This window comes from Bombina bombina, chromosome 3, assembly GCF_027579735.1.
Source record: "Bombina bombina isolate aBomBom1 chromosome 3, aBomBom1.pri, whole genome shotgun sequence".
NCBI lineage: Eukaryota > Metazoa > Chordata > Amphibia > Anura > Bombinatoridae > Bombina > Bombina bombina.
In genome coordinates this window covers 1,056,682,056-1,056,709,379 of record NC_069501.1, presented here as the reverse complement: position 1 = coordinate 1,056,709,379, position 27,324 = coordinate 1,056,682,056, and the positions used below count along the sequence as shown (strand labels likewise).

General features: G+C 41.8%; 1 protein-coding gene across 1 annotated transcript in view; it reads right to left on the bottom strand.

The window, feature by feature from the left end:
* The window catches only part of LOC128654401 (pleckstrin homology domain-containing family A member 3), a 242,946-nt gene that overhangs the window by 165,819 nt on the left and 49,803 nt on the right, over positions 1–27,324 (bottom strand). The window contains exon 3 of the mRNA XM_053708297.1: positions 25,338–25,493. Within this exon, the coding sequence (XP_053564272.1) occupies positions 25,338–25,493 (156 nt within the window). The remainder of the gene's footprint in view (positions 1–25,337; positions 25,494–27,324) is intronic.

The following is a 27,324-nucleotide window of genomic DNA, read 5'->3' as shown; positions in this document are numbered from 1 at the left end:
CATCCGCTGACCAAGACTTTAGCCAAATCGCTCTGCGCGCCACAATTGCAAACCCTGAATTTTTCGCCGCTAAGCTAGCTAATTGCAAAGCGGCATCTAAAATAAAAGAGTTAGCCAACTTAAGTGCGTGAACTCTGTCCATAACCTCCTCATATGGAGTCTCTCTACTGAGCGACTTTTCTAGTTCCTCGAACCAGAACCACGCTGCTGTAGTTACAGGAACAATGCACGAAATGGGTTGTAGAAGGTAACCTTGCTGTACAAAAATCTTTTTAAGCAAACCCTCCAATTTTTTATCCATAGGATCTTTGAAAGCACAACTATCCTCAATAGGAATAGTAGTGCGCTTGTTTAGAGTAGAAACTGCCCCCTCGACCTTAGGGACTGCCTGCCATAAGTCCTTTCTGGGGTCGACCATAGGAAATAATTTCTTAAATATAGGAGGGGGGAACAAAAGGTATGCCGGGCTTCTCCCACTCCTTATTCACTATGTCCGCCACCCGCTTGGGTATAGGAAAAGCGTCGGGGTGCACCGGAACCTCTAGGAACTTGTCCATCTTGCATATTTTTTCTGGAATGACCAAGTTGTCACAATCATCCAGAGTAGATAACACCTCCTTAAGCAGTGCGCGGAGATGTTCTAATTTAAATTTAAATGTCACAACATCAGGTTCAGCCTGTTGAGAAATTTTTCCTGAATCTGAAATTTCCCCATCTGACAAAACCTCCCTCATGGCCCCTTCAGATTGGTGTGAGGGTATGACAGAACAATTATCATCAGCGCCCTCCTGCTCTTCAGTGTTTAAAACAGAGCAATCGCGCTTTCTCTGATATGCAGGCATTTTGGATAAAATATTTGCTATGGAGTTATCCATTACAGCCGTCAATTGTTGCATGGTAATAAGCATTGGCGCCCTAGAAGTACTAGGGGCCTCCTGCGTGGGCAAAACTGGTATAGACACAGAAGGAGATGATGTAGAACCATGTCTACTCCCTTCATCTGTTGAATCATCTTGGGCAACTTCATTATCTGTGACAGTACTGTCCTTACATTGTTTGGACGCTATGGCACAATTATCACACAATTTTGAAGGGGGAGACACATTGACTTTCATAAATATAGAACATAGCTTATCTGAAGGCACAGACATGTTAAACAGGCTTAAAACTTGTCAATAAAGCACAAAAAAACGTTTTGAAACAAAACCGTTACTGTCTCTTTAAATTTTAAACAGAGCACACTTTATTACTGAATATGTGAAAAAATATGAAGGAATTGTTCAAAATTTACCAAAATTTCACCACAGTGTCTTAAAGCATTAAAAGTATTGTACACCAATTTTCAGAGCTTTAACCCTTAAAATAACGAAACCGGAGCCGGTTACAGATTTAACCCCTATACAGTCCCAGATACAGCCTTTGCTGTGACTTTACCAAGCCCAGAGGGGAATACGATACCAAATGACGCCTTCTAGGAACTTTTCCAATTACTTTCAGGTCCTCACACATGCATCTGCATGTCTTGACTCTCAAAAACAACTGTGCAGTAATGGCGCGAAAATGAGGCTCAGCCTACAACTGAGAAGGCCCTTCCTGACTGGAAAAGGTGTCTAACCTAGTGCCTGACGTTAAAAAACGTTCCCCAAGTTTATAAGTGTGAATTATCAGCATAAACATGAATAAAATGTCCAAATAAAGCAATTGATTTAGCCCATAAAAGTGTCTACCAGTTTTATAGCCCATATTAAGCCCTTTATTCTGTTTGAGACTAAGAAAATGGCTTACCGGTCCCCATGAGGGGAAATGACAGCCTTCCAGCATTACACAGTCTTGTTAGAAATATGGCTAGTCATACCTTAAGCAGAAAAGTCTGCTAACTGTTTCCCCCAACTGAAGTTACTTCATCTCAACAGTCCTATGTGGAAACAGCAATCGATTTTAGTTACTGTCTGCTAAAATCATCTTCCTCTCACAAACAGAAATCTTCATCTTTTTCTGTTTCAGAGTAAATAGTACATACCAGCACTATTTTAAAATAACAAACTCTTGATAGTAGAATAAAAAAACTACAACTAAACACCACATACTCTTAACCATCTCCGTGGAGATGTTGCCTGTGCAACGGCAAAGAGAATGACTAGGGTGGGCGGAGCCTAGGAGGGACTATATGGCCAGCTTTGCTGGGACTCTTTGCCATTTCCTGTTGGGGAAGAGATATTCCCACAAGTAAGGATGACGCCATGGACCGGACACACCAATGTTGGAGAAATAGCCAGTAGGTGGAGCTGTCTGCTTGTGTTGCAGCAAAGCCAAGCAAGCTGAAATTAATCAGTTTAACCAGACCTGAGCCATCAAGCAGATTTCAAAGGAACAATATCTTTCTGTCTATAAATCAGTCCAGATTGGAATGCATAGAAAGAACTGTTTGCAGAAAATCGCAAGTGAAGTCTGTGTTGTGTGATTATTTTATTAGGTTTAGCATTTAAAGACTTCATTTCAAAGCTTTAAAAATAATGTATTAGGTGTTACTTATGACAATTTTGAGAGGGGCCTGGAACCTATCTCCCTCACTTCCCATTGACTTACATTATAAACTGGGTTTCAATTTATGACAGTTTTGATTTACAACCATTCCTTCTGGAACCTAACCCCGGCATAAACGGAGGGCTACCTGTATGTATGTATGTATGTGTATATGTATGTATGTATGTATATATATATGTGTATATGTATGTATATATGTGTGTATGTATGTATATATGTATGTATGTATGTATGTATGTATGTATGTATGTATGTATGTATGTATGTATGTATGTATGTATGTATATATATATATATATATATATATATATATATGTGTATATATAATTTTTATACATATTTGTGAATAAATAGAACATATTCTTCTAAGTGAAGAACATTGGAATGTGAAATATTCATATTTTCATGTCAGGATAGCGCAATTGAGAATATGCAATCTGGTTTGCTACCCACTTTTTTGCTCCATTGACTTCTATGGGGGGAATACGTTATAGCGCACGTGATATTATAAGTTAGGTTTTTTACTCTCGACGGTTTAGCAAGTGAGCGAAAAACGGTTTACTTTCAACTTGTAATACGAGCACAACACCTGACGTGTGCAGAAATCTTACTTCTAGCAGAGTTAACGCTCGAGCGGGAGTGTTAAATATCGCTCCACTAGTAATCTGGCCTTAAATAGGTCCTGGGGAGAACACTGCTCTGAGTAATTCAGTGAGCAGACAGGTCCCATTGAACAGCAGTAACTGTACACACATAACACAAATCGTATCAACTAATCCAATATAAAAAAAGAAAAAAAGACTCAAATTTTGAATAACAAAAACCTACATTCACTGATGAGATAGTTATAAGCAATATTGGTGCCATTGATCACACTGTGTGCTATATCAAAATGTACTGTGTTTAAAAATATATTGATACAATGCTTGTGATTGCAGTGATTTTGTGCTGAACAATTTATTTATTACCTAGAAACGATTATCTTTCTCTGTAGATGCACTTGTCAAAATAATTAATGAGGAATCATTAAACATTGTCTGAGAATGAACAAGAACCAACATGTCAACTCAAGGAGTGATGAACACAGCATTAGTACTTACATTTTATTACTACATCCAGTCAAATCAGATATAGCCGAGAATAACTGCTATATGGAGAATTACTTTGGACATCTTAGTACAAGGTATAATGGGGCTCTATCTCCCGGTATCCTATTTTAAGTAACATTATGATGGAGCTAGCCCCAGTATAATTTGTTTAAACACTTAACCCCTTAACGTCGTTAAGCCCTTAAGGACCAGTGTCATACCCTGTACAACGTTGCTGTCCTGGGCCTCTCTGCCCTGATCTCGCTAAAAGTAGCAAGGTTGCGCTATTTCTACATGGCCTACTAGTGGGGCAGTGTAGAAATAGACTTGCAGAGATACTGATGCCTGAGAGAGACACTCTGTGTCACTCTGCATCGGGCAGCGGTGGTGCCGATCATTGGTGGTGTGGGAGGGTTAGGAGGTAGGCGGAAGCGGGTGGGACCACGATGCTACAGAAAAAAAAAATGTTTAGAGCAGCAGGGAAGGGGAGCAGCTACTCTACAGAAAAAACAGAATTTATGTTTACCTGATAAATTACTTTCTCCAACGGTGTGTCCGGTCCACGGCGTCATCCTTACTTGTGGGATATTCTCTTCCCCAACAGGAAATGGCAAAGAGCCCAGCAAAGCTGGTCACATGATCCCTCCTAGGCTCCGCCTACCCCAGTCATTCGACCGACGTTAAGGAGGAATATTTGCATAGGAGAAACCATATGATACCGTGGTGACTGTAGTTAAAGAAAATAAATTATCAGACCTGATTAAAAAAACCAGGGCGGGCCGTGGACCGGACACACCGTTGGAGAAAGTAATTTATCAGGTAAACATAAATTCTGTTTTCTCCAACATAGGTGTGTCCGGTCCACGGCGTCATCCTTACTTGTGGGAACCAATACCAAAGCTTTAGGACACGGATGATGGGAGGGAGCAAATCAGGTCACCTAGATGGAAGGCACCACGGCTTGCAAAACCTTTCTCCCAAAAATAGCCTCAGAAGAAGCAAAAGTATCAAACTTGTAAAATTTGGTAAAAGTGTGCAGTGAAGACCAAGTCGCTGCCCTACATATCTGATCAACAGAAGCCTCGTTCTTGAAGGCCCATGTGGAAGCCACAGCCCTAGTGGAATGAGCTGTGATTCTTTCGGGAGGCTGCCGTCCGGCAGTCTCGTAAGCCAATCTGATGATGCTTTTAATCCAAAAAGAGAGAGAGGTAGAAGTTGCTTTTTGACCTCTCCTTTTACCGGAATAAACAACAAACAAGGAAGATGTTTGTCTAAAATCCTTTGTAGCGTCTAAATAGAATTTTAGAGCGCGAACAACATCCAAATTGTGCAACAAACGTTCCTTCTTTGAAACTGGTTTCGGGCACAGAGAAGGTACGATAATCTCCTGGTTAATGTTTTTGTTAGAAACAACTTTTGGAAGAAAACCAGGTTTAGTACGTAAAACCACCTTATCTGCATGGAACACCAGATAAGGAGGAGAACACTGCAGAGCAGATAATTCTGAAACTCTTCTAGCAGAAGAAATTGCAACCAAAAACAAAACTTTCCAAGATAATAACTTAATATCAACGGAATGTAAGGGTTCAACCGGAACCCCCTGAAGAACTGAAAGAACTAAGTTGAGACTCCAAGGAGGAGTCAAAGGTTTGTAAACAGGCTTGATTCTAACCAGAGCCTGAACAAAGGCTTGAACATCTGGCACAGCTGCCAGCTTTTTGTGAAGTAACACAGACAAGGCAGAAATCTGTCCCTTCAGGGAACTTGCAGATAATCCTTTTTCCAATCCTTCTTGAAGGAAGGATAGAATCTTAGGAATCTTAACCTTGTCCCAAGGGAATCCTTTAGATTCACACCAACAGATATATTTTTTCCAAATTTTGTGGTAAATCTTTCTAGTTGCAGGCTTTCTGGCCTGAACAAGAGTATCGATAACAGAATCTGAGAACCCTCGCTTCGATAAGATCAAGCGTTCAATCTCCAAGCAGTCAGCTGGAGTGAGACCAGATTCGGATGTTCGAACGGACCTTGAACAAGAAGGTCTCGTCTCAAAGGTAGCTTCCATGGTGGAGCCGATGACATATTCACCAGATCTGCATACCAAGTCCTGCGTGGCCACGCAGGAGCTATCAAGATCACCGACGCCCTCTCCAGATTGATCCTGGCTACCAGCCTGGGGATGAGAGGAAACGGCGGGAATACATAAGCTAGTTTGAAGGTCCAAGGTGCTACTAGTGTATCCACTAGAGCCGCCTTGGGATCCCTGGATCTGGACCCGTAGCAAGGAACTTTGAAGTTCTGACGAGAGGCCATCAGATCCATGTCTGGAATGCCCCACAGTTGAGTGATTTGGACAAAGATTTCCGGATGGAGTTCCCACTCCCCCGGATGCAATGTCTGACGACTCAGAAAATCCGCTTCCCAATTTTCCACTCCTGGGATGTGGATTGCAGACAGGTGGCAGGAGTGAGACTCCGCCCATTGAATGATTTTGGTCACTTCTTCCATCGCCAGGGAACTCCTTGTTCCCCCCTGATGGTTGATGTACGCAACAGTTGTCATGTTGTCTGATTGAAACCGTATGAACTTGGCCCTCGCTAGCTGAGGCCAAGCCTTGAGAGCATTGAATATCGCTCTCAGTTCCAGAATATTTATCGGTAGAAGAGATTCTTCCCGAGACCAAAGACCCTGAGCTTTCAGGGATCCCCAGACCGCGCCCCAGCCCATCAGACTGGCGTCGGTCGTGACAATGACCCACTCTGGTCTGCGGAAGGTCATCCCTTGTGACAGGTTGTCCAGGGACAGCCACCAACGGAGTGAGTCTCTGGTCCTCTGATTTACTTGTATCCTCGGAGACAAGTATGTATAGTCCCCATTCCACTGACTGAGCATGCACAGTTGTAATGGTCTTAGATGAATGCGCGCAAAAGGAACTATGTCCATTGCCGCTACCATCAAACCTATCACTTCCATGCACTGCGCTATGGAAGGAAGAGGAACGGAATGAAGTATCCGACAAGAGTCTAGAAGTCTTGTTTTTCTGGCCTCTGTCAGAAAAATCCTCATTTCTAAGGAGTCTATTATTGTTCCCAAGAAGGGAACCCTTGTCGACGGAGATAGAGAACTCTTTTCCACGTTCACTTTCCATCCGTGAGATCTGAGAAAGGCCAGGACGATGTCCGTGTGAGCCTTTGCTTGAGGAAGGGACGACGCTTGAATCAGAATGTCGTCCAAGTAAGGTACTACAGCAATGCCCCTTGGTCTTAGCACAGCTAGAAGGGACCCTAGTACCTTTGTGAAAATCCTTGGAGCAGTGGCTAATCCGAAAGGAAGCGCCACGAACTGGTAATGCTTGTCCAGGAATGCGAACCTTAGGAACCGATGATGTTCCTTGTGGATAGGAATATGTAGATACGCATCCTTTAAATCCACCGTGGTCATGAATTGACCTTCCTGGATGGAAGGAAGAATTGTTCGAATGGTTTCCATCTTGAACGATGGAACCTTGAGAAACTTGTTTAAGATCTTGAGATCTAAGATTGGTCTGAACGTTCCCTCTTTTTTGGGAACTATGAACAGATTGGAGTAGAACCCCTTCCCTTGTTCTCCTAATGGAACAGGATGAATCACTCCCATTGTTAACAGGTCTTCTATACAATGTAAGAATGCCTGTCTTTTTATGTGGTCTGAAGACAACTGAGACCTGTGGAACCTCCCCCTTGGGGGAAGCCCCTTGAATTCCAGAAGATAACCTTGGGAGACTATTTCTAGTGTCCAAGGATCCAGAACATCTCTTGCCCAAGCCTGAGCGAAGAGAGAGAGTCTGCCCCCCACCAGATCCGGTCCCGGATCGGGGGCCAACATTTCATGCTGTCTTGGTAGCAGTGGCAGGTTTCTTGGCCTGCTTTCCCTTGTTCCAGCCTTGCATTGGTCTCCAAGCTTGCTTGGCTTGAGAAGTATTACCCTCTTGCTTAGAGGACGTAGCACTTTGGGCTGGTCCGTTTCTACGAAAGGGACGAAAATTAGGTTTATTTTTGGCCTTGAAAGGCCGATCCTGAGGAAGGGCATGGCCCTTACCCCCAGTGATATCAGAGATAATCTCTTTCAAGTCAGGGCCAAACAGCGTTTTCCCCTTGAAAGGAATGTTAAGTAGCTTGTTCTTGGAAGACGCATCAGCTGACCAAGATTTCAACCAAAGCGCTCTGCGCGCCACAATAGCAAACCCAGAATTCTTAGCCGCTAACCTAGCCAATTGCAAAGTGGCGTCTAGGGTGAAAGAATTAGCCAATTTGAGAGCATTGATTCTGTCCATAATCTCCTCATAAGGAGGAGAATCACTATCGACCGCCTTTACCAGCTCATCGAACCAGAAACATGCGGCTGTAGCGACAGGGACAATGCATGAAATTGGTTGTAGAAGGTAACCCTGCTGAACAAACATTTTTTTAAGTAAACCTTCTAATTTTTTATCCATAGGATCTTTGAAAGCACAACTATCTTCTATGGGTATAGTGGTGTGTTTGTTTAAAGTGGAAACCGCTCCCTCGACCTTGGGGACTGTCTGCCATAAGTCCTTTCTGGGGTCGACCATAGGAAACAATTTTTTAAATATGGGGGGAGGGACGAAAGGAATACCGGGCCTTTCCCATTCTTTATTTACAATGTCCGCCACCCGCTTGGGTATAGGAAAAGCTTCTGGGAGCCCCGGGACCTCTAGGAACTTGTCCATTTTACATAGCTTCTCTGGGATGACCAAATTGTCACAATCATCCAGAGTGGATAATACCTCCTTAAGCAGAGCGCGGAGATGTTCCAACTTAAATTTAAACGTAATCACATCAGGTTCAGCTTGTTGAGAAATGTTCCCTGAATCTGTAATTTCTCCCTCAGACAAAACCTCCCTGGCCCCATCAGACTGTATTAGGGGCCCTTCAGAACCATTATGATTGAATAATAAAAACTACAGTTAAACACTAAAAAACTCTAAGCCATCTCCGTGGAGATGTTGCCTGTACAACGGCAAAGAGAATGACTGGGGTAGGCGGAGCCTAGGAGGGATCATGTGACCAGCTTTGCTGGGCTCTTTGCCATTTCCTGTTGGGGAAGAGAATATCCCACAAGTAAGGATGACGCCGTGGACCGGACACACCTATGTTGGAGAAAAAGTTTTTTTTATTATTAAATAAAAATGAATAGATAACTGTGCCAGTACCCAAGATGGTAGAAAACAGTTAGAGGGGGAGGGTTAGAGAGCTTTTGGGGAGGGATCAGGGAGATGGGAAGGTAAAGGGGTAATCCTACACTGATGAAAATAATAATAAAAAAATTTAATAAAATAAATAAATAATAAAAAGGTCTAAAACTGCATACTGGCAGACTGTCTGCCAGTACTTAAGATGGGGGTGACCAGTGGATGTGTGGGGGAGGGTAGAGAGACGTTTGAGAGGGATCAGGGGTTGGGAAGTGTCAGTTGGGAGGCTAACCTCTACACTAAAGCTAACATTAACCTTAAAAGCTAACTTATTAACCCTTTCACTGCTGGGAATAATAAAAGTGTGGTGGGCAGCTGAAATTAGCAACCTTCTAATTACCAAAAAGCAATGGCAAAGCTATACATGTCTGCTATTTCTGAACAAAGGGGATCCCAAAGAAGCTTTTACATTCATTTGTGCCATGATTGCACAAGCTGCTTGTAAATAATTTTAGTCAGCAATCTAAAGTTTGTGAATTTTTTTTTTTTATTTGATCGCATTTGTCAGTGAAATGGTGGCATGAAATATACCAAAATGGGCCTAGATCAATACCTTGGGTTGTCTACTAAAAATACAAATATATAGTTTTAATAGGTAAATAAAAAAAAAATGTAGTGATGGCAAAACTGCTAAAAATGCTCTGGTCTTTTAAGAAAATTTTTAGTCTGAGATGCCTGGTCCTTAAAGGGTTAAAAGGGACAATAAACAAACATAAATGGGCCAAAATGTAATAAGCTTACACCAAGGGAACTCTAGATGGTAATGCCATAACAAGAGCAAACACTGTGTTATACGTCCTCTCTCGCAAAATATTAAAAAGGGACAGTAAAGTCAAAATAAAAAAATAATTTATGTAAGAACTTACCTGATAAATTAATTTGTTAAATATGGGATATACATTCCTACCAGGAGGAAGCAAAGTTTCCCAAGCCTCAAAGCCTATAAATACCCCACCCACCTAACTCATATCTCAGTTTAACGTAAAGCCAAGAAGTGAGGTGTAAAAAAAGGAGTAAGAAAAAGCCATAAAAAAGGAACAGGAAAGAAAGATGTGCTCTGTTAAAAAACAACCCATAATAGGGAGAGGACCTCATGGACTTTAGCCACCATGAAAGAAATTAATTTATCAGGTAAGTTCTTACATAAATTATGTTTTCTTTCATATAGGTGGTGAGAGTCCACGGTTTGTTACATATGGGATATAATACCCAAGATGTGGAAGACCACGAGTAACAAAATAAAAAGGGAGGGATAAAATATAAACATCTTTTTTTGCTTAAAATAATAACCAAATTAAAGTCTTAATAACTAAAAAGACCTAAATAAATCTTTATAGGTTACAGAATCGAGTGACCACTGCCTGAAGAACCTTTCTACCAAAAGCTGCTTCTGAAGAGGCAAAAACATCAAAATGGTAAAATTTGGTAAAAGTATGCAAAGAAGACCAAGTAGCTGCTTTTCAGATTTGATCAACTGAAGCCTCATTCTTAAAATCCCAAGATGTGGCAACTAATCTTGTAGAATGAGCAGTAATTCTCTGAGGCGGGGACTGACCCGCTTCCAAATAAGCTTTGTGAATCAGAAATTTTACCCAAGAGGCTAAAGAAATAGCAGAAGCTTTCTGAACCTTTCGTGAACAAGAAAAAATGACAAATAAACTAAAAGTCTTTCTGAAATCTTTAGTGGCAGCAACATAATATTTCAAAGCTCTGAAAACATCCAAAGAATGTAAATATCTTTTTGATCAAAAAGAGGCTGCTTCTTGGGTGGTAACTAGCCATAGAACAAGATATTATGCTATTGTTCGTTCCCAGGTTGAGCGCTTCTCTCTTTTTAATTATGCAAATTATGACACTTAGGGAAGTCTCCCTAAGTGTGATGCGGGAATCCCAACGTGGACCTGTTGCTCAGTGTGCCTAGAGGGATATGGCTGCACCTCACTGACGGGCCCACAATAGGCTGAAACGTATGTCTGGGGTTTTGCCGTTTCTCTCGATCAGAGAGAGATTGCCTGGTATTTCAGGCTGGACTGTACTGTGAAGTCAGGATCAGACTGATATGCTTCAGGAAAGTTCTTCTCTGTGAAAGGCACATGTTGAGCAAAAAGAGGCTGCTTCTTGGGTGGTAACTAGCCATAGAACAAGCTATTATGCTATTGTTCGTTCCCAGGTTGAGCGCTTCTCTCTTTTTATGTATAAAATATAAACAGCTTTTTTTTGCTTAAAATAATAACCAAATTAAAGTCTTAATAACTAAAAAAAACTAAATAAATCTTTATAGGCAACAGAATCAACGAGTGACCACTGCCTGAAGAACCTTTCTACCAAAAGCTCCTTCTGAAGAGGCAAACACATCAAAATGGTAAAATTTGGTAAAAGTATGCAAAGAAGACCAAGTGGCTGCTTTGCAGATTTGATTAACTGAAGCCTCATTCTTAAAAGCCCAAGATGTTGCAACTGATCTTGAAGAATGAGCAGTAATTCTCTGAAGCGGGGACTGACCCGCTTCCAAATAAGCTTTGTGAATCAGAAGTTTTAACCAAGAGGCTAAAGAAACAGCAGAAGCTTTCTGAACCTTTTGTGAACCAGAAAATATGACAACTAAAAGTCTTTCTGAAATCTTTAGTGGCAGCAACATAATTTTTCAAAGCTCTGAAAACATCCAAAGAATGAAAAGATCTTTCTGCATCATTTATAGGATTAGGACACAGAGGGAACAACAATTTCCCTATTAATGTTGTTATAATTAACAACCTTTGGCAAAAATGTCAAAGTAGTATGTAAAATTGCTTTATCTTAATAAAATATCAAGTAAGGTGTTTCACAAGAAAGGGCGGATAATTCTGAAACTCTTCTAGCAGAAGAGATAGCTAAAAGAAACAGAACTTTCCAAGAAAGTGATTTAATGTCTTAAGAATGCATAGGCTCAAAAAAGAAACGGTCCGGTATGACCAAGAAACGTTGTGTACAATAATCAAGTATTTTCATATAGAATTAGATTTTGTTCCACAACTTTTTATTCCAATATACCCCTTGTGGACTATATCCTTTGCGGAGTACTTTGGAACTATACATTTGATGTAGTTCTTTGAAACCGTGTATGTGATCCTTACGGTGGAAGACTGTTTCCTGCAGCCCCATCCCACTAGAAGTGTACGGAGGGGTTTACACCATCACGGGAAGTTGTCTGGACAACTTTAAAATAGTCCAGGAGGCCTTTGTAGCACTTCTCAAGTGGCATTCATTTTGTAAGTATTGCAGTATCTGCGCAGATGCGTGATTGAGCTACTGATCGTGCACTATGGTGGCGCCTTCTTTTTTTGATATCCTGTAGATGCTCTGTCTTGGTTTTACCAGCAAGATTTGGAAGAAGCTGACTGCCGCTCACAAATTGGACCCAAGAGTTTGATCTTTGGACTGAATTGGGACTGATTCACTTGTTTTGTTTTAGATAAATGTATCCACTTAAGTTTTTTGAATATTGTTTGTTATTTGTATATTTATATATTTGTACTGTGTTTTCTTGAGTATATATACTCTGTTTGATTCACGTTAACGATCATTTGCACATTACATGATCTATAATATCATATAATATCACATATATGATTGTTTATAATAGGATTTAGGTGTGATTTAATATTAATTTTGATGAGTTTGGCGCATCCAACACACACACATATATATATATATATATATATATATATACACACACACACACACATATATATATTATATATATATATATATATATATATATATATATATATATATATATATATATACATATATACATATTATATTTTTAGTCAAAAGGAGGAGCATGTAAAGACACTAGATTGAAACTCCATGGAGGAGAAATATATTTAATTACAGGTTTTATTCTAGACAAAGCCTGAACAAAACAATAAATGTCTGGAAGATGAGCAATCTTTCTGTGAAACATAACAGAAAGAGCTGAAATCTGTACTTTCAATGTACTGGCAGATAAGTCCTTATCTAAACCATCTTGAAGAAACTGAAGAATTCTAAATGTATGCCAAGAAAAATTATGAGATGAACACCAGGTAATGTTAGTTTTCCAAACCTTCTATTAAATTTTCCTAGAAACGTTTTCTTGTTTGAATCATAGTATTAAATTCCAGAAAAATCTCTGTGACTGAGAACTAGGCGTTCATTCTCCACGTCATTAAGTTCATTAGATCTAAACACAGCTCTGATCTTAATCAGAGCCTTAACAAAGGAAACAGATAGGGTCTGAAATCTGTCCCCTCAGGAAACTGGCAGAAAGGCCCTTTTCCAGTTCATCCTGGAGAAACGATAGGATTCTGGCAACCTTAACTTTATGCAAGGAAAATCCATGCTCTTCACACCAGAATAAGTAGGTTCTCCACAACTTATGATAGATGTGACGGGTAATGAGCTTGAATGAGAGTATCAATCACCCTCTCAGAAAAACCTCTTTTGGCTAAGACTAAGCATTCAATCTCCACACAGTCAGCCTCAGAGAATCTAGATTTTGACCTTGTTCCAGCAGATCCCTGCAAAAAGTTAACTTCCACGGAGGAGAAGATGACATCCTCACCAGATCCGCAAACCACATCCTTCGCGGCCACGATGGAGCAATCAGAATCAGTGATGCCTGCTCCTGCTTGATCCGGGCCACTACACGAGGAAGAAGTGGCAACGGCGGGAAAAGGTAAATTAGAATGAACCTCCAAGGCACTGCTAATGCATCTATTAGCTCCGCCTGAGGATCCCTGGACCCTGACCTATATCTGGGTAGCTTGGTATTGAGACAAGACGCCATGAGATCTCTCTGGCATCCCCCACTTGTTGCATACCTCCGCAAACACTTCGAGATGGAGAGACCATTCCCGGGATGGAAAGACCATTCCCCCGTATGAAAGGATTGTCTGCAGAGAAAATCCACTTCCCAGTTGTCCACACCCAGAATGTGCATCGCTGACAGTGAACAGTTGTGGGCCTCTGCCCATTACAGAATTTGAGATACCTCCATCATTGCTAGGGAGCTTCTCGTTCCCCCTGATGGTTTATGTAAGCCACCAAGGTTATATTGTCTGATTGGAATCTGTTAAACCGGGATGAACCCAGAAGGGGCCAAGCCTTCAAAGCATTGAAGATTTCTTGAAGTTCCAGAATGTTGATCGGGAGGGAGCGTTCCTCCTGAGACCACCGGTCCTGTGCCTTCTTGGCACTCCAAACAGCTCCCTATCCTGATAGACTTGCGTCCGTAGTTACAATCTCCCAGGATGGTCTTAAGAAGGATGTCCCTCGGGACAGATGATCTGGACAGAGCCACAAAGAGAGCGATTCTCTTGACGGGCTGTCCAGAGAGATCTGTTGAGACAGATCCGAATGATCGCCGTTCTACTGCCTCATCGGCTCTCTGAACGACAAGCGGGATAGTAGTACGTTTGGCAAGCGTGGAGATAGTGCCATCCACCTTAGGGACGGAACCCCACAATTCCAATTGAGAGTCCGGGAATAATTTCTTAAAAGAAGACGAAGGGGAAAAGGAAGATCCGATTCTGTCCCATTCGTTTTTAATAAAGTTCGCCATCTTTACAGGTACAGGAAAAGTTAAGGGCACTACACTGTCCTCGTACATACTGTCTAATTTAGGAATCAAAGGTTTATCAGGCAGTTTGGCCCCTAGAACCTCTACTGTAGTAAGGACCACTTTTAGAAGAAAACGTAAGTGTTCAATCTTAAATCTAAAGTCTGGTTCCTCCACAGCAGGAGGCTTAGAGGCAGCAGACTCCGACCCAGAAAGTTCACCCTCTGAAGCCTCAGAGCGCGACTCATCGGATAACGGAGTCAGAACAGATACATCCAGTAAATCACATGATAACTCCTGGGCAGGAGAGCTATGTTTAACCTTTCGGGTTGCGTTTAGCTGGGCGAGGTAAAGGACTGAGGGCCTCAGACACTGCCGTCTTCAACTGCGCTGTAAAATCTGATGGTAAAAGGCTCCCTCCAGATGGAGGATCAGGCGTGCTACGGTAAGCAGTGTGTGTAGAAGGAGATGACTGAGGGGTATGCACCTCATGTGATGGCGAGTCCTCAGAGGTGGACGACTCAGTGGTACTAAAGGGGTTAACCTTCTTAGACCTAATAACGTGTTCAAGGCATGTGGAACATAATTGAAAGGGTGGGCATACCAAGGCCTCCTCACAATATAAACAGGTATTAGGGAGTACCCTCTAGTATCTCAGAATCCTCCATAGCTTAAGCGAATGACAGGACACAGAAAATAAAATATTTTTTATTTTTAAAAAACGGCACCTTTATACTCCCAATGGCTGGGATACTCACCACCTCCTAGACCCAGTCAATACAGAGAGAAAGCGTATTCTCCGACAGCCAGCTCAGTCAGGAAAGAGGAAATAAAAGCAAGACCACTCCCGGTCACATGGCTTGCTTTTTCTCATAGTAGGGGTAGGCCTGCCTTGCGCACCAAGCTGCGCAGCGTTCAAAGTGAAAGTAAAAACCTGTGTGTTCCAGCCACATATCGAACTGTCTATGAGTCCAATAAATCTCACACATAAAGCAGCACAAAATCAAAGCATCACATTTGAATAATCCCCACTGTTCAATAATCCCCCTCAGGAGATATTAACCCATGATTCTATAATGATAAAAGGAGCCACACTGTGACCCTGTCTTCTAGCGTTTTCAACATATGTAAAAATTGAAATAATCTTACCAGAATCCATGCTGTGGAACAGAAACACAGCCTCTCAAGTGTGACAGTCTTGTAGTATCGCTCCTGACATGGACTTAAATGAGAAGAAGGCAGTGAAACTCGTCAACACCGATTACTTAGGAGCTGTTAACAGTGAGTCTGGATGGGTTCGCAGAAAGAAAAAAAGACTCTCCCTGCATCTCCAGACTCTAACTTCCGTCAATGCTCTCACTGAGAGGCTGACAAGACTACTTAAAACTCCAGTCCCATATCGAAAGGCAGATACCTTTCCTAAGGAACTACTACAAATTTTCTGACACTTCTCTGCCATCCTGCTGTGCCTAAAGGCAAAATATGACTGGGGGATGGGGGAAGTGGGAGAGGTATTTAAGCCTTTGGCTGGGGTGTCTTTGCCTCCTCCTGGTGGCCAGGTTCAGTATTTCCCAACAGTAAGGAATGATGCCGTGGACTCTCCTTATATTAAGAAGGAAAGGATAGGCTCAGGAGCAGCAATGCACCGCAGGGAGTTAGATGGTGATTGGTAGCTGCACATAAATGTCTTGTCATTGGCTCAGCCAATGTGTTCAGGTAGCTCCCAGTAGTGTATTGCATAATAGAAGTAAATTGGAAAGTTGTATGCTCTATCTGAATCAGGAACATAAATTGGGTTTCATGTCCCTTTAAATAGATATAATAAGTGTAGCTCGTATGTACACCACAATTTGTTGCAGTGAGCTAAAACTGTAATGTACAAAGCACCATAGATCCTCCATGAAATAAAAATGTTTATTGACACATAGTTAAAAACAAGAAAAACATTAGGGGTCCTCCAATAAAACAAATGTTCGAGGGGGACATACCACCCCTGGGCAAAGGCTCATGTACATGGTACATATAATTGGCACTCTGTCTGGTCAAGCTTTGGTTATGGTGGAGAACTTGTGTATCCATAAGCTACTATCAGAAAGGGGTGTTAGTATGTGCCCATGGCAACAATTAAAAAGGACCACTAAATTATTATTATTATTATTATCGGTTATTTGTAGAGCGCCAACAGATTCCGCAGCGCTAATACAGCAGAATTGACAAACTCACAATAAAAAGAATGCAAATTTCAAAGTTACTCAAAATTTTCCCTCTCCTGCATCGTGTCAGGCACCAGCTAATCACAAAATTCATATACATATATACTGTGCACTTTTGCACATGCTCAGTAGGAGCTGGAGCCTGAGAAAGTGTGCGTATAAAAAACATAATTTATGCTTACCTGATAAATTTATTTCTCTTGTAGTGTATTCAGTCCACGGGTCATCCATTACTTATGGGATATATACTCCCTTCCCAACAGGAAGTTGCAAGAGGATCACCCAAGCAGAGCTGCTATATAGCTCCTCCCCTCACATGTCATATCCAGTCATTCGACCGAAACAAGACAAGAAAGGAGAAACCATAGGGTGCAGTGGTGACTGGAGTTTTAATTAAAATTTAAATCTGCCTTAGAAGACAGGGCGGGCCGTGGACTGAATACACTACAAGAGAAATAAATTTATCAGGTAAGCATAAATTATGTTTTCTCTTGTTAAGTGTATTCAGTCCACGGGTCATCCATTACTTATGGGATACCAATACCAAAGCCAAAGTACACGGATGATGGGAGGGACAAGGCAGGAACCACTGCCTGTAGAACCTTTCTCCCAAAAACAGCCTCCGAAGAAGCAAAAGTGTCAAATTTGTAAAATTTTGAAAAAGTGTGAAGCGAAGACCAAGTCGAAGCCTTGCAAATCTGTTCAACAGAGGCCTCATTCTTAAAGGCCCAGGTGGAAGCCACAGCTCTAGTGGAATGAGCTGTAATTCTTTCAGAGGGCTGCTGTCCAGCAGTCTCATAGGCTAAACGTATTATGCTACGAAGCCAAAAGGAGAGAGAGATTGCCGAAGCTTTTTGACCTCTCCTCTGACCAGAGTACACGACAAACAGGGAAGAAGTTTGACGAAAATCTTTAGTTGCCTGTAAATAGAACTTCAGGGCACGGACTACGTCCAGATTACGCAAAAGTCGTTCCTTCTTTGAAGAAGGATTAGGACATAATGATGTAACAACAATCTCCTGATTGATATTCCTGTTAGAAACTACCTTAGGCAAAAACCCAGGTTTAGTACGCAGAACTACCTTGTCTGAATGGAAAATCAGATAAGGAGAATCACAATGTAAGGCCGATAACTCAGAGACTCTTCGAGCCGAGGAAATAGCCATCAAAAACAGAACTTTCCAAGATAAAAGCTTAATATCAATGGAATGAAGGGGTTCAAACGGAACCCCTTGAACTTTAAGAACCAAGTTTAAGCTCCACGGAGGAGCAACCGTCTTAAACACAGGCTTAATCCTAGCCAAAGCCTGGACGTCTGGAACTTCTGCCAGACGTTTGTGTAAGAGAATAGACAGAGCAGAAATCTGTCCCTTTAACAAACTAGCAGATAAGCCCTTTTCTAAACCCTCTTGTAGAAAAGACAATATCCTAGGAATCCTAACCTTACTCCATGAGTAACTCTTGGATTCGCACCAATATAAATATTTACGCCATATCTTATGGTAAATTTTTCTGGTAACAGGCTTCCGTGCCTGTATTAAGGTATCAATAACTGACTCTGAGAAGCCACGCTTTGATAGAATCAAGCGTTCAATCTCCATGCAGTCAGCCTCAGAGAAAGTAGATTTGGATGATTGAAAGGACCTAGTATTAGAAGGTCCTGCCTCAGAGGTAGAGACCATGGTGGACAGGACGACATGTCCACTAGGTCTGCATACCAGGTCCTGCATGGCCACGCAGGTGCTATCAGAATCACTGATGCTCTCTCCTGTTTGATCTTGGCAATCAGTCGAGGTAGCATCGGAAATGGTGGAAACACATAAGCCATGTTGAAGACCCAAGGGGCTGTCAGAGCATCTATCAGCGCCGCTCCCGGGTCCCTGGACCTGGATCCGTAACAAGGAAGCTTGGCGTTCTGGCGAGACGCCATGAGATCCAGATCTGGTTTGCCCCAACGATGAATCAGTTGAGCGAAGACCTCCGGATGAAGTTCCCACTCCCCCGGGTGAAAAGTCTGGCGACTTAGAAAATCCGCCTCCCAGTTCTCCACGCCTGGGATGTAGATCGCTGACAGGTGGCAAGAGTGAGACTCTGCCCAGCGAATTATCTTTGAGACTTCCAACATCGCTAGGGAACTCCTGGTTCCCCCTTGATGGTTGATGTAAGCCACAGTCGTGATGTTGTCCGACTGAAATCTGATGAACCTCAGTGTTGCTAACTGAGGCCAAGCTAGAAGAGCATTGAATATTGCTCTCAACTCCAGAATATTTATTGGGAGGAGTTTCTCCTCCTGAGTCCATAATCCCTGAGCCTTCAGGGAGTTCCAGACTGCGCCCCAACCTAGAAGGCTGGCATCTGTTGTTACAATCGTCCAATCTGGCCTGTGAAAGGTCATACCCTTGGACAGATGGACCCGAGAAAGCCACCAGAGAAGAGAATCTCTGGTCTCTTGGTCCAGATTTAGCAGAGGGGACAAATCTGAGTAATCCCCATTCCACTGACTTAGCATGCATAATTGCAGCGGTCTGAGATGTGAGACTATGTCCATTGCCGCTACCATTAAGCCGATTACTTCCATGCACTGAGCCACTGACGGGCGTGGAATGGAATAAAGGACACGGCAAGCATTTAGAAGTTTTGATAACCTGGACTCCGTCAGGTAAATTTTCATCTCTACAGAATCTATAAGAGTCCCTAGAAAGGACACTCTTGTGAGTGGTGATAGAGAACTCTTTTCCACGTTCACTTTCCACCCATGCGACCTCAGAAATGCCAGAACTATCTCTTTATGAGACTTGGCCATTTGAAAGCTTGACGCCTGTATCAGGATGTCGTCTAGATACGGAGCCACCGCTATGCCTCGCGGTCTTAGAACCGCCAGAAGTGAGCCCAGAACCTTTGTAAAGATTCTCGGGGCCGTAGCCAACCCGAAGGGAAGAGCTACAAACTGGTAATGCCTGTCTAGAAAGGCAAATCTTAGGTACCGATAATGATCTTTGTGAATCGGTATATGAAGGTAGGCATCCTTTAAGTCTACCGTGGTCATGTATTGACCCACTTGGATCATGGGTAGGATGGTTCGAATAGTTTCCATTTTGAATGATGGAACTCTTAGGAATTTGTTTAAGATTTTTAGGTCCAAGATTGGTCTGAAGGTTCCCTCTTTCTTGGGAACCACAAACAGATTTGAGTAAAACCCTTGCCCTTGTTCCATCCGCGGAACTGGGTGGATCACCCCCATTACTAAGAGGTCTTGCACACAGTGTAGAAATGCCTCTTTCTTTATTTGGTTTGCTGATAACCTTGAAAGATGAAATCTCCCTTGTGGGGGAGAAGCTTTGAAGTCCAGAAGATATCCCTGAGATATGATCTCCAACGCCCAGGGATCCTGAACATCTCTTGCCCAAGCCTGGGCGAAGAGAGATAGTCTGCCCCCCACTAGATCCGTTTCCGGATAGGGGGCCCTCTCTTCATGCTGTCTTAGGGGCAGAAGTAGGCTTTCTGGCCTGCTTGCCCTTGTTCCATGGCTGGTTAGTTTTCCAGCCCTGTCTGTAACGAGCAACAGGTCCTTCCTGTTTTGAAGGGGAGGAAGTTGATGCTGCTCCTGCCTTGAAGTTACGAAAGGCACGAAAATTAGACTGTTTGGCCTTTGATTTGGCCCTGTCCTGAGGAAGAGTATGACCCTTACCTCCAGTAATGTCAGCAATAATTTCTTTCAAGCCGGGCCCAAATAAGGTCTGCTCTTTGAAAGGAATATTAAGCAATTTAGATTTAGAAGTCACGTTTAGCTAAAGTAGAAACTGCTCCCTCCACCTTAGGGACCGTCTGCCATAAGTCTCGTGTGGTGGCGTCTATTGGAAACATTTTTCTAAATATTGGAGGAGGGGAAAAGGGCACACCAGGTCTATCCCACTCCTTGCTAATAATTTCTGTAAGCCTTTTAGGTATAGGAAAAACGTCAGTACACACCGGTACCGCAAAGTATCTATCCAGCCTACATATTTTCTCTGGAATTGCAACCGTGTTACAATCATTCAGAGCCGCTAATACCTCCCCTAGCAATACACGGAGGTTCTCAAGCTTAAATTTAAAATTAGAAATCTCTGAATCCGGTCTCCCTAGATCAGATCCGTCACCCACAGAATGAAGCTCTCCGTCCTCATGTTCTGCAAATTGTGACGCATTATCAGACATGGCTCTCACATCATCAGCGCGCTCTGTCCTTAACCCAGAGCTATCGCGCTTGCCTCTTAATTCAAGTAATTTAGATAATACCTCTGTCATAACAGCAGCCATGTCTTGCAAAGTGATTTGTATGGGCCTCTCTGATGTACTTGGCGCCACAATATCACGCGCCTCCCGAGCGGGAGGCGAAGGTACTGACACGTGAGCAGAGTTAGTCGGCATAACTTCCCCCTCGTCGTCTGGTGATAATTTCTTAACAGATATAACTTATTCAAAGTGACATCAATACATTTAGTACACATATTTCTATGGGGCTCCACATTGGCCTTCAAACATAGTGAACAAACAGATTCATCTGTGTCAGACATGTTTAAACAGACTCGCAATGAGACTAGCAAGCTTGGAAAATCCTTTCAAATAAATTAACAAGCAATATAAAAAACGCTACTGCGCCTTTAAGAAGCACAAAAAAATCGTCACAGTTGAAATAACAATGAACCAAATCAGTTATAGCAACCAAATTTTCACAGTAAAAGTATTAAGTTAGCAAAGCATTGCACCCACCAGCAAATGGATGATTAACCCCTTAATACCCAAAAACGGATAATCAATTTAACAATTAACGTTTTTATCACAGTCAAACACACTGTCACAGGTCTGCTGTGACTGATTACCTCCATCAAAATTAATTTTGAAGACCCCTGAGCTCTCTAGAGACGTCCTGGATCAAGGAGGAAGAAACAGGAAGACTGAAACTGAATTTTTACTGCGCAAAAAAGCGCTAAAATAGGCCCCTCCCACTCATATTACAACAGTGGGAAACCTCAGACAACCGTTTCTATGTAGACATAAACGACAGCCATGTGGAAAATCATGCCCCAAAAAGATTTATCACCAAAGTACCTCACAAAAAACGAATAACATGCCAGTAAAAGTTTTAAACATGCACTTTTAAAAGTTAGGTAGTGTTATTAATAAGCCTGCTACCAGTCACTTCTACTGCAGTTGAGGCTCATACATTACTTCAGTATTAACAGTATTTTCTTAGTCAAATTCCATTCCTTAGAAAATTACTTATTGTACATACATTCATCAGCCTGATACCAGTCGCTACTGCATTTAAGGCTGTACTTACATTACATCGGTATCAGCAGTATTTTCTTAGTCAATTCCATTCCTTACAAAAATAATTTACTGCACATACCTTGTTTGCAGGATTCCCCACACGCTATTCCCTTTCTGAAAGTTACCCCACTCCTCAGAATGTGCGAGAACAGCCAGTGGATCTTAGTTACTTCTGCTAAGATCATAGAAAACGCAGGCAGATTCTTCTTCCAAATACTGCCTGAGAACAAACAGCACACTCCGGTGCCATTTAAAACAACAAACTTTTGATTGAAGAAATAAACTAAAGTATAAAAAACACCACAGACCTCTCACAACGTCCTATCTAGTTGAGTTGCAAGAGAATGACTGGGTATGACATGTGAGGGGAGGAGCTATATAGCAGCTCTGCTTGGGTGATCCTCTTGCAACTTCCTGTTGGGAAGGGAGTATATATCCCATAAGTAATGGATGACCCGTGGACTGAATACACTTAACAAGAGAAATAATGCACATGTTTTGATAATGAAAGTATATTGAATTTGATTAATTTTTTTTATTTTTTTTTTGAAAAGTAATTTTTATTGAGGTAATATGGCAAACAAAAATACAATTTCTAAATGAAACATCATGGCAACATGCCCATTTGACATACATCAGGATTTGCATATTGGATCCAAACAAACATGTCTGCACAGCTGTAGAATTTAAGCATATCTTAAGCAAAAGGCGCCTTGGTTAGCCATGTATATTACCTCATTTTAACTAAGTACATTCTCAGGAGGACAAATAACACAAATTAAAAACAAACTTACTTAGAATAAGCCTAATGATAATGACCAAATCATAACCTATGCAGGCTTGTTTTTGTCCTTGATATAGTTAACAGACTTTATAATATCTACAATTTCACAATTTCAACGCATGAACCTCCCAACCATAAAGAGGCTTCTCTTAAGCCGTCCACAGCTGTGTGCAAACCATAGGAGGGTTATATATGTGGTAGATAGAAGGACAGAGACTCCCTAACTCTGCCGGAATTTGCGGAGGGGTTTGGTCCCCCTTTACCCGTGCAAACCATAGGTGGGTTATATATTTGGTAAAAAGGTCTTTCACAATACATTCAGCATAACCCATAATTAAATAAGGGGTGCAAAATAGGGGGAATGTTAACATGACCGCTCCTGGGCCTAATGCATAAATAGGGTACTAATAAGAAGCGAGAGACCCCCTAAGTATATGAATGTTAGTGTAAAGCGTACCCCAGTTAACCATTAGTGGCCACATATGGACCTCAGGTATGAAATAAATGTAAGGGGTAAGTGATGGGGGATACAGTGATAAGGTGTGGCACGAGATCCCTTGGTGTGCCCTTTAAATTGCTATATGCCCTTGTAGGACCTCAAAATGCACAGTGAATAAATAACGTATTAACATCTACACAATAAGACCAAATATAAAAGTGTGAGAGATACCTCTCCTAGGCAGGTAGCACCCTCTGTGGAACAAAAACTATTCTTGGAATTCACATCTGTCTCATAACTACAGTTTCTGTATATTATATGGTCATAGTGCGGTATATATGATGCACATAGTAAAAATTTAGTCCGCATACCTTTAGAAAATATTATACGTCCATGGATTACAACATATGCAAATTCTATGAATTTGAGAGGCAAAGTACAAGTAAGGCAATGCATCGCAAGTATATAAAACAATCTTCTATAAAACAAGTGAGTAACATCAGCATACCTAATGTGCTGTCTCGGCCGCCGACAGCCCACCATTTGCATAAGATTATTACAGCCAACCATTTCCATAGGATTATTTACCTCACTGCCAAACAGCATACACAGAATCTTAAGGGATAGCTTTTGAGGCATGGACATTTTACACAGATTACCATGCACATGCTAGACCAATGGACTATGTACATATTGAGATATGACCTGTACTCTTATAGCAAATAAAGTAAGTGGTATATACACATGAGCAAAATGTATAGGTATCTGAGGGTATCCTGATTACATACTGAAAAGTAGGGACTTAGGTAGAACCTCAGGATACATTTTAATAAATCTACTGAGGGATATATAAATATATAGTAAAGTGCTGGCCTATAGCTACTATAAATGCCACAGAGTGGGAACTGTTCTTTGAGCTGCTAGTTAAGCAATTGACATTGGTATATATGAAGGACTTGAACACCAGAGAAGTAGTGGAAAACAAGATTAGATTAAAGAAATAGTCCGAAGGTGTCACTGTTGTAGAGTCTCAAACTCCACCTGTATCAGTCCTGGACTTTAGCCAACACCAACCTTGTGTAAGCACCGTGACTGCCGTGGACCATGTCCAGCCGACATAGAGCACGGCAAGGACTGTGTGAACTCCATCCTGAGGAACGTGAACTGTCGGGACTCTGAGGGATCAGTCACTCCTACCCAAGTCTCGCACAGACCCCCAGGAGCTGCCGTTTCCTTCCACATCTGATCGGCCGCACAAACCATAAGAGCACACTCCGGGTCCCCCCCCCCCCTCTCTGGCCCCGCAGTCACTTTCACAGTCTGCATCAAGGGAGACCAAAAGTAAGAATTGGCGCCGGCATGTTCCCCCTGTCCGGCCTTCACTCGGGTATCATAGGCTACAGTTAGAACTTGGCTATCCGTAGAGGGGGTCGGGTCTCTCTGCTTGACATCAGAGGAGCTGAGAATGTCTAAGGCAGCTGACTCGTCAGGCGCCGCCATCTTTGGCGGACAGTAAGCAGTCGATTCCCTCGTGGGCTGCAGAATCAGGATCAGCATGTCGATCCGTTTGCAAATCTTCTGTTCAAATTCTTCCATCATTCCTTGGAAGTAAAAATACATCTCCTCCATGGCTTACAATCTGTAGTACACTTGGTGCCTGAAGCTCCTGGTGCAGACTTGCCTCCGTATATCTGGCCACCCGCTGTAGTGCTTCTTAATCTTGGTCGGCTCCCTTCCAGAAGGCCAATGTCCCTCCAAACTCCAGGGGGGTTATGTGTCCCGAAAAAAAGAGTAACTTTAGTGCCTAAATTCAACTTTTATAATTTATAATACACGGAGCTCACACATAGTACGTCTGTTTGGTATGGCAGCTAGCTCCGCCCTCTTGATTATCTTTTTAAACTGCATGTTTGATCTGAATCATGAAACTGTAATTTTGACTTTAGTGGCCCTTTAAATTACTAGAATAAAGCTCTGTAAATCAATATCATATACAGTAAGCAGAAAAACCTTGAGAATAAACAAAGTGTGACTGTACCGTAATGGACATATAAATAATTTGCAGTACTTTCTATAATTAGATGAGCGGTGAGGCTCCCGCTAAACATGTGACACACACACACTAACCTTTTGCTCTCTGGCTTGTGCTGTCCCCCAGGCATGCTTTGGCAGATCCCAAGGCCACCAGCCACCTCTGCCTCTCAACTGCATTCTCTGCTCTCAAGTAGAAGCACTGTTCTCTTGGGATGATGAGATCCACTCGGCTTCTATCAGACGAATGCACTGCATTAAGAGATTAGAGAAATTTATCACAACTTACAACTACTTCACTTAGATGTTTTATACAGAGGGCTGTAAGAAAGCAGTAAACGGAGGTGGGGAAATAAAACGTATTGACAGAGGAAGTCACAAGAAAACACAATTCAAACTAAGAAGAAACAAGAATACACAGGGCTAGATTTAATTTTAGGCAATGTAAGCAGCTGCCTAGGGGCACCTCTCAGTGGGACACCTTACCGGCTTGTAAAGTGATAAAAGATTGCAATATGTTCCCTTTCGTCTTGCTTACTGTGCTCTATTGCCTGCCATGTACTTAATAACGAATAAGGAAATGTACTGAGGAATTGTAGGCTTATAAGATATTAATAGGTTATTGCAGTAATTATCTTTGTTGCATCTACAAGATGGCATTCTAATATCTACTACAGTGTTTTGTATTTCAATTCAGATGTTCCTGCCCTGATTTTTTTTATAAATGCGAGGAGTGTGTCCCTTTAATAAGCACAATAAAAACTTGTCAAGTTTAATGTCCCTTTCAGCAGATGTTTAAGGGCAAACATTAGTGAGCACTCGTCTTATGAGAGACATTAAAAAAGGCATAAGTTAGAAAAGGTTATTAGTGCACAATTACTTACACATAACTATGAGTTTAACCCATGCAAAGAGATGAAACTGGTAACTAAAAGTCAGCTCCAGAGCAGGAATACACTACTGGGAGCTAGCTGAGCACAACTGGTGAGCCAATGACAAAAGACAAAATGTGTGCAGCCACCAATCACCAGCTAGCTCTTGTAATGCATTGTTGCTTCTGAGCAAAAGTTCATATGCTTTTCAATAAGAGATACCAAGAGAACAAAGCAAACTGGATAATAGAAGATAATTTAAAAGTGTCTTAAAAATGACACTATCTGAATTTTGACTCAAGTCCCTTTAAAGGACCAGTCAACACAGTAGGATTTGTATAATAAACAAATACAAGATAAGACAATGAAATAGCACTTAGTCTAAACTTCAAATGAGTACTAATTTTTTTTCTGACAGTTTTAAAAGTTATGTCTATTTCCACTCCCCCTGTACCATGTGACAGCCATCAGCCAATCACAAATGCATACACGTTTATTCTGTGAATTCTTGCACATGCTTAGTAGGAGCTGGTGACTCAAAAAGTTTAAATATAAAAAGACTGTGCACATTTTGTTAATAAAAGTAAATTGGAAAGTTGTTTAAAATTGCTGCTCTATCTGAATAATGAAAGTTTAATTTTGACTTGAGTGTCTCTTTAATGACCAGCATATGTTTCCAACACAAAGACAAATCCCCTCCCTAAAAGACATAGTATATGTAACAGCTCCATATAGGTCGTTTATGTGTATGATGGGCGTGCAATTTAACGCCCATAGCAACCACTTGTGAGTTCCTTGTCATTGGTTACACTTACTTAAAGAATACTCGCATAACAAAACACACACTGAGACCCGCATGTGAAAACATTTTAACAGAAACCGTCTTCATTTGGGACTAGGCATTTATTGCAGGCAGTGCCAAACACTGGTTACTCTCTAGCCCACTGACAATCAGAAATACACACCAGCCATATTTAAAAAGCAACGGAAGATGCTGCTGTTTATGCTACCCTAATACACTAGAACTATAGAACAGGGGGGTTTCAATTCCAGTCCTCAGGCACCCATAACACTGTATCCTGCAATTGTCAAAGGCCAAACACCCCCAACACTTTCGTTATATGGGGGAGCCAATCTTGGCTTGTTACTAGAGAACACACAAAATGTAGTATCTTTTAAAAGCCTTTTATCTTGTCAACTCTACAGAAACC